General features: G+C 22.9%; 4 protein-coding genes across 4 annotated transcripts; 3 read left to right on the forward strand and 1 right to left on the reverse strand. All coding sequences in view use genetic code 6, as the record gives it.

Annotated features, from left to right (window-relative positions):
• Window positions 1-215: 215 nt before the first annotated feature.
• TTHERM_00455300 (clathrin adapter protein AP-1, mu subunit) lies at window positions 216-1799 on the forward strand (the record flags this gene model as incomplete). The annotated part of the gene is made up of 3 exons (XM_001024136.3): window positions 216-651; window positions 867-1275; window positions 1325-1799. The coding sequence occupies 3 exons, from the start codon at window positions 216-218 to the stop codon at window positions 1797-1799; spliced, it is 1320 nt and encodes a 439-aa protein (XP_001024136.2).
• Window positions 1800-2447: 648 nt separating this feature from the next.
• On the forward strand, window positions 2448-5405 carry TTHERM_00455309 (DNA polymerase kappa protein; the record flags this gene model as incomplete). The annotated part of the gene is made up of 3 exons (XM_001470588.1): window positions 2448-2827; window positions 2878-3259; window positions 3315-5405. 3 exons carry the CDS (start codon window positions 2448-2450, stop codon window positions 5403-5405), a joined length of 2853 nt encoding a protein of 950 aa, XP_001470638.1.
• Window positions 5406-6485: 1080 nt separating this feature from the next.
• TTHERM_00455310 (CAF1 family ribonuclease) lies at window positions 6486-8473 on the forward strand (the record flags this gene model as incomplete). The annotated part of the gene is made up of 6 exons (XM_001024137.3): window positions 6486-6529; window positions 6646-6757; window positions 7096-7128; window positions 7314-7450; window positions 7636-7978; window positions 8078-8473. 6 exons carry the CDS (start codon window positions 6486-6488, stop codon window positions 8471-8473), a joined length of 1065 nt encoding a protein of 354 aa, XP_001024137.2.
• Window positions 8474-9143: 670 nt separating this feature from the next.
• On the reverse strand, window positions 9144-11945 carry TTHERM_00455320 (transmembrane protein, putative). Its single transcript, XM_001024138.2, has 6 exons — window positions 11783-11945; window positions 11379-11630; window positions 11015-11312; window positions 10123-10925; window positions 9526-10071; window positions 9144-9461 (listed from the first exon to the last, which is right to left on the reverse strand). Exons 1-6 carry the CDS (start codon window positions 11870-11872, stop codon window positions 9261-9263), a joined length of 2190 nt encoding a protein of 729 aa, XP_001024138.2. The 5' UTR covers window positions 11873-11945; the 3' UTR covers window positions 9144-9260.
• Window positions 11946-12266: the final 321 nt, after the last annotated feature.

Genomic DNA, 12266 nt, shown 5'->3' on the forward strand with positions numbered 1-12266 from the left:
GAATTTGATATATTTGATATTCTTTTCTTATTAATTATCATTTAATTAAATTTGCAATTGTTAAAATAAACAAAAAATTTTAAAATAAATCAGATTAAGATTTAATAAGCTTAATATCAAAAATAAAAAGATATTAATTATTTAATCCAACATACAAAACAAGTTATTAGGTTTCATAAAAAAAAGGTAAAAGATCATTAGCTAACAATTAAAAAATGTCTGGAATTTCAGGAATATTTATCCTTAATAATAAAGGAAGAGTTATTATTCAAAGAGTTTATCGTGCTGATTTACAAGTGCATGTAATTGAAACATTTAATAAAAAATTAGTTGAATTTGATGAATTCAATCAAAAGCCTATTGTCTAAGATGAGTTTGGAAATACTTACATTTATAGAAATCACAACAATTTAACTTTTTTGATCATTACAAGAAGAAATACTAATGTTATGATGGTTTTTGCCTTCTTGTATTAGTTTATCGAAGTTTTAGTTCATTATTTTAAAGAGCTGGAAGAAGAATCTGTCAGAGATAATTTTGTAGTAATTTATGAATTATTAGATGAAGTTTTAGATAATGGATATCCTCAAATTACTGACTGCAAAAACTTATCTGAATTTATTAAAACAGAAAGTCATGAGCTAGTTAAAGGTAATTAATTTATCTCAAATAGCCTCAAGCTTATTTTACAGAAATATTAAAATCAATATTTCAAAAATAGAATTTAATTTGAAAATCATGATTGTGCAAATTTTGATTTATTGTCACTCATAAAATGGCTTAAATCTTCTAAGCTAATTATTTATTTATATGAGATATTATTAATGATGTAAACTAATTAAATCATTTTTCATTTACAAAAATAGATTCTTTCTTTGGAGGAAAAGAAAAAAAAGAAGAAAATTTATCAAAGTATGCAACTATGTCAACAGCAGCTATTTCATGGAGACCTGAAGGAATTAAATATAAAAAGAATGAAATCTTCTTAGATGTTTATGAAAAGCTAAATATGCTAATTGGTAAAACTGGTAACGTTATTGAAGCTGAAATCATAGGTAATGTAGTTGCAAATTCTATGCTTTCAGGTATGCCTGACTGTAAGCTCGGCTTAAATGATAAAGCATATTTTGAAGCTATAGGTAGATCCACAAATGCAAGAACAATTAACTTTGAAGATATGAAATTCCATTAATGTGTTCGTTTATCTAAATTTGAAAATGAAAGGCTCATTACTTTTATTCCTCCTGATGGTGAATTCGAACTGATTTCATATAGGTAAAATCATTAAATGTCATTTAAATTATCTTATTTTAAAAATATAAAGAATTCCTGTTCAAATTAAGCCTCTCTTCTAAGTGGATGTAATTATTACCCAACCTAAACCAACTAAAATTGAAATAATGGTAAAAGCCAAGTCTAATTTTAAAGAGAAATCAACAGCAAATGATGTCGACATATATATACCTGTTCCTGAAGATGTATAGAAACCAGAATTTAAGTGTGCTTTTGGTAAATCAATCTGGGATTAAGGACGCGAAGCTATCAAATGGAGCTTCAAGTAATTTGTTGGTCAAAAAGAATATATCATGTAATGCACTTTCAATTTACCCACAGTTGCTTCTCCTGGTAGAGAAAAATATAAATAAGTACCTATTTCTATTAATTTCGAAATTCCATATTACACTGTTAGCGGCTTCTAAGTTAGATATCTTAAAGTTGAAGAGAGAAGTGGCTATAATGCACTTCCATGGGTTCGTTATGTAACTAAAAATGGCGATTACTAAATAAGAATGTTTTGAAAGTAAAAATAAATAATATAATAAAATTTGTAGTTATATAAAATTAATACTGTAGATATAAATTCCTTTAAATATTAAATTTTTTTTATAGATGGTAAACATTTTTAATTCAAATTATATTAGAAAAACTTATATTTGAAAAATATGGGTTAGGAAATTAGTAAAAACAATTTCATTTTATCAGTAAGCTTAAATATTTTCTCAAAAATATATTCAATCTTACCTTAAATTTTCTTTCTTATATTCTCTAATTGAACCCTCCCTACTTTCTTAAAATATAATATATGTATATAATTTCTTCAAATTTAATAAATTTTATTAATTTTGATAAATAAGAAAAATATAGTGTATTTTATATGATTTATTCATTAAAAATTTAAAAATAATTTTTAGTTTAGTTTAAATGAAAATAATTATTGTTTTGAAACTAAAAAAATATATGTATGGTATGATTCACAAAAAATTAACATTTAGAATTAATTTTTACGTTGAAACAATTTGCGCCGTAATTTTTATAATTTAAAATATTAATATTCAAAGTTAATTAACAACTTTATTTATAAAGAATTTTTGTTTAGCGCAAATTATTAATTATTTTGATTTAAAAAATTAAAATCACTAGCTTTCTAATTAAATTTCGAATTTGAAATGTCTTAAAGCTAACATAATTTAGAAGAAAATCAATAGCAAAAAGGAGAGGTGCAATACCTTTTTGTGGGAAATAAAGCTGGTTTAGATAATGTAGATAAAGAAAAAATAAATAAAATTATTAATGAAACCACTTAATCAAGTGAATTTTATAAAAGATAGTAAGTGAAAAGGGATTAATATGATGAAAGGATTAAAGAAATGAAATTAATAATAGAACAAACCAAATAAGATCATATTAAGCTTTTGAAAGTCAAGAAAGAATGTGAAGATAAATTAGATTAAATTAAATAATTAGTTCAGCTTGATAGGATTTGGGTTCATTTTGATATGGATATGTTTTATGTTGCTTGCGAACTTAAGGATAGACCTCAATTAAAGTATTTTTAGCTTATAAAATAGTATTTACATTTTTATTTTATATTAATAGAGATTTGCCAGTGGCTGTTGGTGGTATGTCAATGATTAGTACAGCTAATTATGTTGCTAGAAAATTTGGTGTAAGATCTGCTATGCCTGGTTTCATTGCTAAAAAGCTATGTCCTTAATTAATTTTAATTCCTTGTAATTTTGAAAAATATAGAAAAGCAAGTGATTAATTCAAAAAAGTCTTATACTAATATGATCCTAATTTAGAAAGCATGGGGCTAGATGAGGCTAATCTGGATATAACAGATTATTTACAATAAAATAATATTAACTCAGATGCACAAATATACGATTTATGTCATTCTATTAGAAATCAGGTTTTTGAATCCACTGGAGGTCTAACTTGTTCTTGTGGTATTGGACCAAACAAAATGCTAGCTAAAGTATGTTATAATTTAAGGAAAAAATTATTTATTGTTTGTTTTATAAATTTATTAGATCTGCTCAGATATGAATAAGCCCAATGGTTAGTTTTAGTTGATAAATGATGAAGAAAAAATTAAGGATTTTATGAAAGATTTGCCTATTAGAAAAATCCCTGGGATTGGGAATGTGACAGAATAAATCTTGAAAGGTATTGGAATAGAAAAATGTAGCTAAATCCTAGAAAGAGTTATTGATATAAAAATATGTTTTAAAGATCTTTCTTTTGATCACTTAGTTTCTAGTGCTTTAGGTATAGGTCGTTCATGGCATGAAGAAGAGACGGAGAAAAAAAGTCTTTCAGTAAGTAGAACTTTTTAAGCAATATCAACTATAGAGGAAATAAACGAAAAAATACATTAAATTTCTCAGCTTTTAGCTGAAGATGCTAAAGCAGAATAAAAAATTGGAAAGCATTTGGCTGTTTCTTTTAAAAATGTAAAATTTTAAATGAGATCTAAAAACAGAATGCTTGATAAATATATTTAAGATAGTGAGTAAATTGAGAAAGTAGCTAAGGAATTAGTTAAAGAATTATTACCTACTGAGCCTTTGAGGTTAATTGGAATTAGATTAAGTCAATTAGCTGATGAAAATGAGCTAAAAAACCAAGGATTGAGCAAATATTTTGCTAAAAATGATAAAAGTTTAAACAATTCAAGAATTTAATCTTCAAGTAAGAGTTCTAAAAAATCATTTGACAATAAAAACCAAAATTCCTTGACAACTTATTTCAGTAATTAAGAAAAGAATAATTCAAGCTTAAATGTCTATTAAAATTAAAAAATAAAAGGACTTCTTAATGATAAAAATTTAGGAGACGTTTCTAATCATTAAGAAGCATCTAATTTCAGTATAAATCCAAATAATTTATAAAAGTCACATTCAAATAATTTAATTTAGCCCTCATTCCTAAGCTTAATAGATAAATATGAAAGTGAGGATCAAGAGGATGAAAACGAAGATTCTTTTTAAGAAAATAACTCATGTAATAAGTTATAAAAATAAACAAAACATTAAGAGAGTATGTTGAATGAAATGAGTTATAGTAACAATTAATAGTAATTCTAAATAAGTAAAGATAATAAGTAATATATAAATGAAAGTGATTGTGAAAGTAAAAATGAAAGCGAAATAGACAACAGATAAAAATAAGAAGAATATGAAAATGATGATGATGACGATGAAGATGGAGACGAAGACGACGATGATGATTTAATTTACCTAAAAAAAATTTTAAATAAAAATGTTTCAGAAAGACTTTCTTAGATATCTGAAAAAAAAAGTTAAGAGGAAAAAAGATAGTCATTATCAGATAAAAATAATTCTATGACACCTTAATTTATACAATAGAGTGGAGGAAGTTAAAATTAAAGGAATGGCTCTATTTAACAAAAAGAAACATAAATGATACCTGAAACGGCTCACTAAAATAAACAATTTTAATCTTAGTAAATAAATTAGACTCAATACTATTAAAGAAAATCAGAAAAAAGTGAAATTAGCTTCTAGTAATAATCAATATAATCACAAGAATATATGCATCTGATGATGGGTTCTGAAGAGTCCTCTAAGTTAGATATTAGAATAAATAGAAATATATTTCCTAATAAAGTGTAAAATGAAAAAGAAAATAGCAATTCCATGTATGTATATGATGAAAATGCTGAATATATGTCCTAACAATATATTGAGCATAATTCAGGATCATAAATGAATAATAAAAAGAGAGTTCCTGCTGATGCACTTACTCCACAATAGGTTGAAGAGCAGTTAAAATTGAAAAAAAAATTTATTCCTAGGCTATTTGAATGTCCAATATGCTTTTTATAACTCGATTCTTATGGTAATGCTACATTTGTTAATAATCATATAACAAACTGTATGAAAGCCTAAGAGGAGAAATTTAATAAGCTTGAATAAAATAATTCTTAATAAAATACATAGAAAGAAGAAAAAAAACCAGTTTCTATATTAAATAATTATACCACAAAATAAGATACAAAGACAAAGTAAAGTGATAAAAAAAATAGAAAGTCTGATTAAAAAAAATAGTAAAAAAACAGTTTTACATTAGATTCATTTGTAATAAAATAAAAAAATTGAATCAACTCAACCAACTTCAACTGATAATTAATGTAAATAATACAACAAATATTTAAAAGTAAATATTAAAATTAATTTAAATGTTTTTCTAATAAAATGTTAAATGTTGAATCCTAATTTCCAAAATTCTCAAAATCAATTAGATTTAAAATGAAAAATATACTATATGGGAATATTTAATATATCTTAAGTAATTAATTAAGTCAAAAATAGAATTAATTCATTCATTAAAAAAAATAAAATAATTAATTCTAAATATCATTAAATTTATTTTTATTTTTGGTAAAATGTTTATTATTTCATAAAATATAAAATGATAAATTAACAAAAATTGTAATCAAAAATATAATTAAAAAAGTTTTTTAAATATCTCTTAAAAATAACAAAATAAAATTATTTGAAATTATCATTAAATGTATTTTTAGTTATTTTATATTTTAATAAACTCAGTATCTTTCTTTTATTTAATTTTGTATGTTTTGTTGTTAAATAGATGCTTTAAATTATTTCATATTTTTTTAGAGATATTCTTTTTTAGATATAATTACTGCTGTAATTTTAAATATGTTTAATAAAATTTTAATTAAAATAGTTTTTAATCACATCAAATCATTTTATTTCAGATAATTGTTTTGCAACAGATGTTAGGACTAGCTCAGATAAAATATATTAGTTGTTATTGCTAGGTAGAAGGATAAAATTTTCTAAAAGCTTATGTTTTTACAAGCTAAAACATATTTTCATAATGTAGGAATGAAGGAGAAGATCATGCAAATATGTGCTAAGTAATATTGAAATTAGATGGAATAATAGTGCATTATAATATCGATTCTTATATATATGATGATGATGTATATTCTGATATAATATTGAAAGTAATATTTTCTATTAATTTAATTAAACAAAATATTGACAAGATTTAGAAAATTAATAAAAGCAGAAGGAGAAAATATAATTTTTTTGAAATAAACAAGTAAAATAAATCAAGCAAGCAAGCAAGTATAGCAGCTATTTATTGCCAAGCAAAACAAGAAGAATTGAAGCATTTTTATTTTTGTGGTTTTTGTTGATCTGTGTCAAATGAATAATCAACCTCCTACAACTAGTAAGTAGAGCTTATTAGGGTAGCTAAATTTTTATGAAAATGATGCAGCATTTTTTATGCTTGCAGCTTATTTTTGTATGATATTATGTATTCAAAATATTGAAATCATCATTTTCATTAATAAAATGAAATAAGGGATAAATCTTCAAAAGAAGGCGAGATAATTAGGGAGGTTTGGTAAGATAATCTAGAGAAAGAATTCTTGTTGATTTAAGATCTCGCTGAAGAATGTCAATTTGTCGCTTTAGTAATTAATTTTCCTTGTCTTCTATCACATTGTTTTCATATTTTATGCTAATCTTTCATCATAAAAATACGATGTTGCTATTCATCTGTTTAAATTAAATTGAAGCATATATACAAATTTATTTTGATAGACCATTTAAGAAGCGATTTCAATATTTATTTCAGGTTAAACTAGCTAAAAAACATTTTATTTTGCTTATTTTAAGTAAAAATGATATCTTAATTTGTGAAATATTAGCTAAGATATTACAATGCTTTACTGATGAATCAGATTAAAAATAAAAATGAAAACAAACTATCTTTTTATTATAATTCACATTTATTATTTTTTAAAATTAGGATACAGAATTTCCAGGTGTTCTTTATCAAACAGTAATAAATTATAATTTTTTTTAATTGTATTTAATTGAAAATGATTTTAGTAAAATATATATTAAAAATAATTTAAAGAAGTCATAAAAAAACATATAAACAACTAAAAAATAATAGAATTTTTTAGAATAAAATTTAAAATAATTAATAAATAATTAAATAATTATAATTTATAATAAATTAAGGCTTAGACAGAATACCTTAAAATCAAACAGAATGCAGATAATTTGAATACAATTTAAATCGGCTTAACTTTTGCTAAAAGTGATGGTACTTATCCTTCAGCATGTACTTTTCAATTTAACTTTGCATTCAATAAAGAGTAATCAATCAATAATTTATTTATACTAAGAAATCAAAAATAAAATGAATTTTAATTTTGGAACAATCACAACTCAATATTATATATATTTTGTGTTGAATTTATTTACATTTTAAATACTTAAAACCTAAATTTCAAATGAACCTTTTTTGCCAACTAATTAATATTACTTTTGTTCATAAAAGCAAGGATTCATGCAATAAGGAAGCAATTAAGTTTTTAGAGGAATCTGGAATTCAGTTCAAAGACCATGCTAGAAGGGGTATACAACCAGCCGATTTTGCAGAATTAATGTATAGCAGTGGTTTGTTGTTTAATGAAGATATTTGTTGGGTTACTTTCCATGGTGGTTTTGATTACTGCTATTTCTTGAAGACTTTAATTGATTAAAAGTTACCTAATACATGCAAGGAATTCTATGAATAATAGCACCATTACTTCCCTCTTTCAATAGATGTCAAACTCATTATATAAGAAATTGATGGATTCAAATACCTTGGTTTAGAGAAACTCTCAAAGAGCTTAGATGTATATTTATTTTATTTTTCTATATTATAAATTGAATTTGAAATTATAATCCTGTAAATTTATTTCTTAAGAAAATAAATAAAAATAATTTTATATCAGCTTGAAAGAATTGGACCTTAGCACTAGGCAGGTAGTGATAGTTTGATGACAATGAAAGTTTATTTCAAATTAAAAGAAAGAGAAAAAATAAACTTTGATAGCATTAAAAATCAAATTTTTGGATTGAGCGAATATGAAGATGAAAGACAATTAAACAGCCAATCATAATAATACTACGAGTAGTAATAATATTAAAGTATTTTCAATTAAGACTATATGGCAGGATAATACTATTACTAGAACCTATAAGGCCCAGTTATGAATGAATTATTTGCAAATGAATACTCATAAATGGGAGTTTAAGGATCAATGTTTGTAAGAAATTATTCAAACAATACATTCCCTAACAATGAATAGAGAGGAGGCTAACCTAGAAGAACTCCTTCTCAAAGATGAAAAATGAATGAGAAATTGGAAATTAAAAATTCTAAATTTCAAAAAATTAACCATTCAAATCTTACTCAAAAAATTGCTTGTATTTTAAAATTAATAAACATTTTTATTTGATTACAAGCAAAAGCAAAATGAATTTCATCAATATATCAAATACTACTCAAATGGCTTGATTCTATGTATAGCTAAACTATTAAATATAAATACACTGAGCAAGAAAATATATTGTACGCCTCTATATATATATAAAGTAAACCTCTCTTTAAAATAGGTTTTTTCAATTCCAATTCAACGTATTTATTTACTACTATAATTAATTAATTAGATTTTTATTTAATATTGATTTATTTACTCAGTTACTTACTGAATTTTTATATTTTTTGATATTTAATTACTAATCTAATATTTAAATTAAAATATATTTTTTTTATAATTTGATAAATTCATTAATTTTATTTGTAAAAAAAATATTTAAAATTTCAAACTTATTCTCAAAAATATTTTTCACTATTGATTTAAGTCATCTTAATATACTATATTAAACAATTAATAATTTTTAGATAAATCATATTTTTTATGATTAAAAATAAAAATTTAATCTAATATTAAAAACAAAAAATGTTAAATACTTTATTAACATGCAATAAAACTAAATTTACAGTAAAATTTATTTGAATAATTTTAAATACATTTAAATATAATTATGTTTAAATTGATTAAAATTTTGATGTTTACATATTTGTTTTTTAGTATTAATTAATATTTGTTTATTAAAAGTAGATTTTTATATTCATGCATTTTCTTATGTTTTTAAAGCTAGATCATTATTGTTTATTGAAAGAAAGGTTTAAGGAATGTTTCGATTGGTCTCGGTAGTAAATTAAGGCTAGATGTTAAATGAAGATGTTTCCTCTTTTTCTTTTTCATCTGTAATTTCGCTTAGATATATCTCATTAGATTGAATAAAATCTGGGTTTGTTAGGCTGAAATGCTTCAATTTTTAAGATAATAAATAATTAATATTAAATAAAGTGTTGATGAAAAATTAAAGTTACCGGTGAGTTATTTTTTTATTTTTTTTCTATTCTATTTAATCTTTGGCAGTACTCAAGAAGCAAAGAGTTATTAGATATAATTTTAGTATTATAGCGTATATTTTGATTGAAAATTAAATATTCTGGTGTGTGAAAAGAGAAATTTTTTTATTTTATAAAATTTTCAGGTTTTAAATTAGAGCTTGATTTTTGTAATTTAAATTTTTCACTAAATCTTTTAGCTTTTTTATTAGACAAGTTTTTGATGTCTTTGAAAATTTCGAATTCATAAACAAATTAATTTTCGCTTTAAATAAGCTTCTTTTCTGGCAGACTATTATTAGGTCCTATTTGTGAAATATAATACCTGATGCATTCTTTTTAAATTTCTTTCACAATTTATTCTTCTCTAAATCCACTCTAATTTATTACTTTTTCAGATGAAATTTCATCTTGATTATCTCTTTTGCTGCTATCAATTCCTTTGAATTAAAAGCTTATTGAATCATAAAGAAAACTTTATTTATTTTAAATCACTAACGAAATAGTACTACTATCAGTATTACACTATTTTTATAAAAGATTATTAAAAATTTTTACCAATTTAACAAAAATTACATTTTAAAAGGAATTTATTCTTTGGATATTAAATTTCTGATTCCATTATTCTTAATTATGAGCACATTGGTGCTGATTTTATTCATTTATCAAGCTTAAAAGGTAAAAAATTGTCGTTTTAATTTTTTGTAGATCATTAGTAATAATTGTCTATAAAGTTTAAGAGTCTATTTCAATTTTAAGAGTCGGATAAATATTTTTGATAAGATCAACTAAATTCTTCATACTAATTTTATTGTAGGTAATTTACTAAATAGTGTCTTTTTAAATTATTTATTTGATATATTCTTCTATACTTGTTAGGGAGATGTATTACTATATTATTTTTTATTTAGCTGACCAAAAGTTGTTTATCTATAAATAGTTACTAATCTCCATGCTTTTTATTTTATTACTAATAGTTGAGATCATAAAGAGAGATTTTAGTATATTTATTTCCTTTTTTAAACATTTTATATTATCTTCATCAATCCTATCATTGAATGTTATAATTAAATAAGGTTCATCCTGGAAAAGAAGTCCGATTTTCATTTTTATTCTTATGACTTATTTTTATTTTTCATAGAAACCAATCAGTTCTTCTCCAATTTATTTCATCGATTATTGTTTATTGTTAGTAATTTTATAATATTTTTAAATTAAATATTCTTTCAATGAGATGAAATCCACAGAATTCGCAGTTGTTCGAGTTGAATTAAGCCTACTATTTCTCTTTTCAGATTAAAGTTTCACATTCATCAAGAATTATCTGAATAAATCATCACTTTGGTGAATATTAAATCTTCTTGCATATTCATTACACTCTATGGAAATAATTTAATTAAAATATGAATTGGCATCGGATACAAATATAATTTTTGCTGATATAAAGATTATTAAAGCAAATATTTACCATGAAGACTGATATTACAAGTTCTAGGTTCAAATTTTGTGATTATAATGTTATTTTAAAATAGCTTGTCTATTGCACTATACCACGAATCAATACTTCTTTGATTAATAAAGGTTTATCGTGCAAACAAATAATAAATGTATTTAGTAAGTATATTAATAAAAGCAACTTGAAAGAAATCAAGGTAGTTTTAAACAGGAGGTTTGCAAATATACATGATAATTCCTTAGCTCACTAAGACACTTATTGTATCGAAAATAAAAGACTTACTCCCTAAAAGAAAAATTGATCCTACTGTCTATGTAATTAATAATGAAAAATTATTAATTACATTATAATTTCATAATAAATTAAAAATATTTACTTATCCATTCATAAAAGCTCTCCATATAGGCATGTCAGAATAAACAACATAAGTTGATAGAAAGTAGCAGCAAAACGACTACATTACTAAATTGTATAAAGGAAGCAGTTTTTAATGGAATTTACCCAAAATACCTAGTAGAATGACTAAGCATGAAAAAACTATAAGAGAAATATTAATTCCATTAATACTTAAATATATTACAAGCTAGCAAAAATAAAGGAAGGCAGTTGTGATAATTAAATAGCTTTTCTAATTTTAGATGAAAAATGTGTTAATTATTTAAATATATTCCCATTTGGTATGCTTAATTCCACTATTTATTATTTTTTAATAGCAAATAAAAGTAGAGTTTAGTCATGTTGTGATGAATATTATTTTAGAAGTAAGTAATAAAAATTTACTAGCTTATGATCAACTTTGCCAAATTCGCCTTCTAAGTGTTTGTTGTTGAAAGTCAAAGTAAATTTATTGAGTTATTGAAGGCTATTCATATTTAAGAAATCTAATTTTTATATTATTTGATATATTGTTTTTATTCTTTTCTTTATAGATTAAATGTTTTTTAATCCTCTTAATCTTATACTAACAATTTTTGATGTAAATCTTAGTGCAAATACTTTAAAAATTTAGGTAAAAATTTTAAGCTTTTTTATTAGTTATTTTTGAATGAAATTTAATTTGAGTATGAACTATCACTAATAATACTTAGTAAAAATTTATATATTATACAAAATAAGCCATGAGTAATGATTAAAAATATAAGTTTGTAGTAACGTAGCAAAATAAATTTTCATGTTCCAATATTTTAAGCAAACTGCATAAGTTAAATATATTATTAATTTAGCTTTCTTCTTAATTGAGTAAATGATGGTTCTATATTAAAAT

This window comes from Tetrahymena thermophila, assembly GCF_000189635.1.
Source record: "Tetrahymena thermophila SB210 genomic scaffold scf_8254395, whole genome shotgun sequence".
NCBI lineage: Eukaryota > Ciliophora > Oligohymenophorea > Hymenostomatida > Tetrahymenidae > Tetrahymena > Tetrahymena thermophila.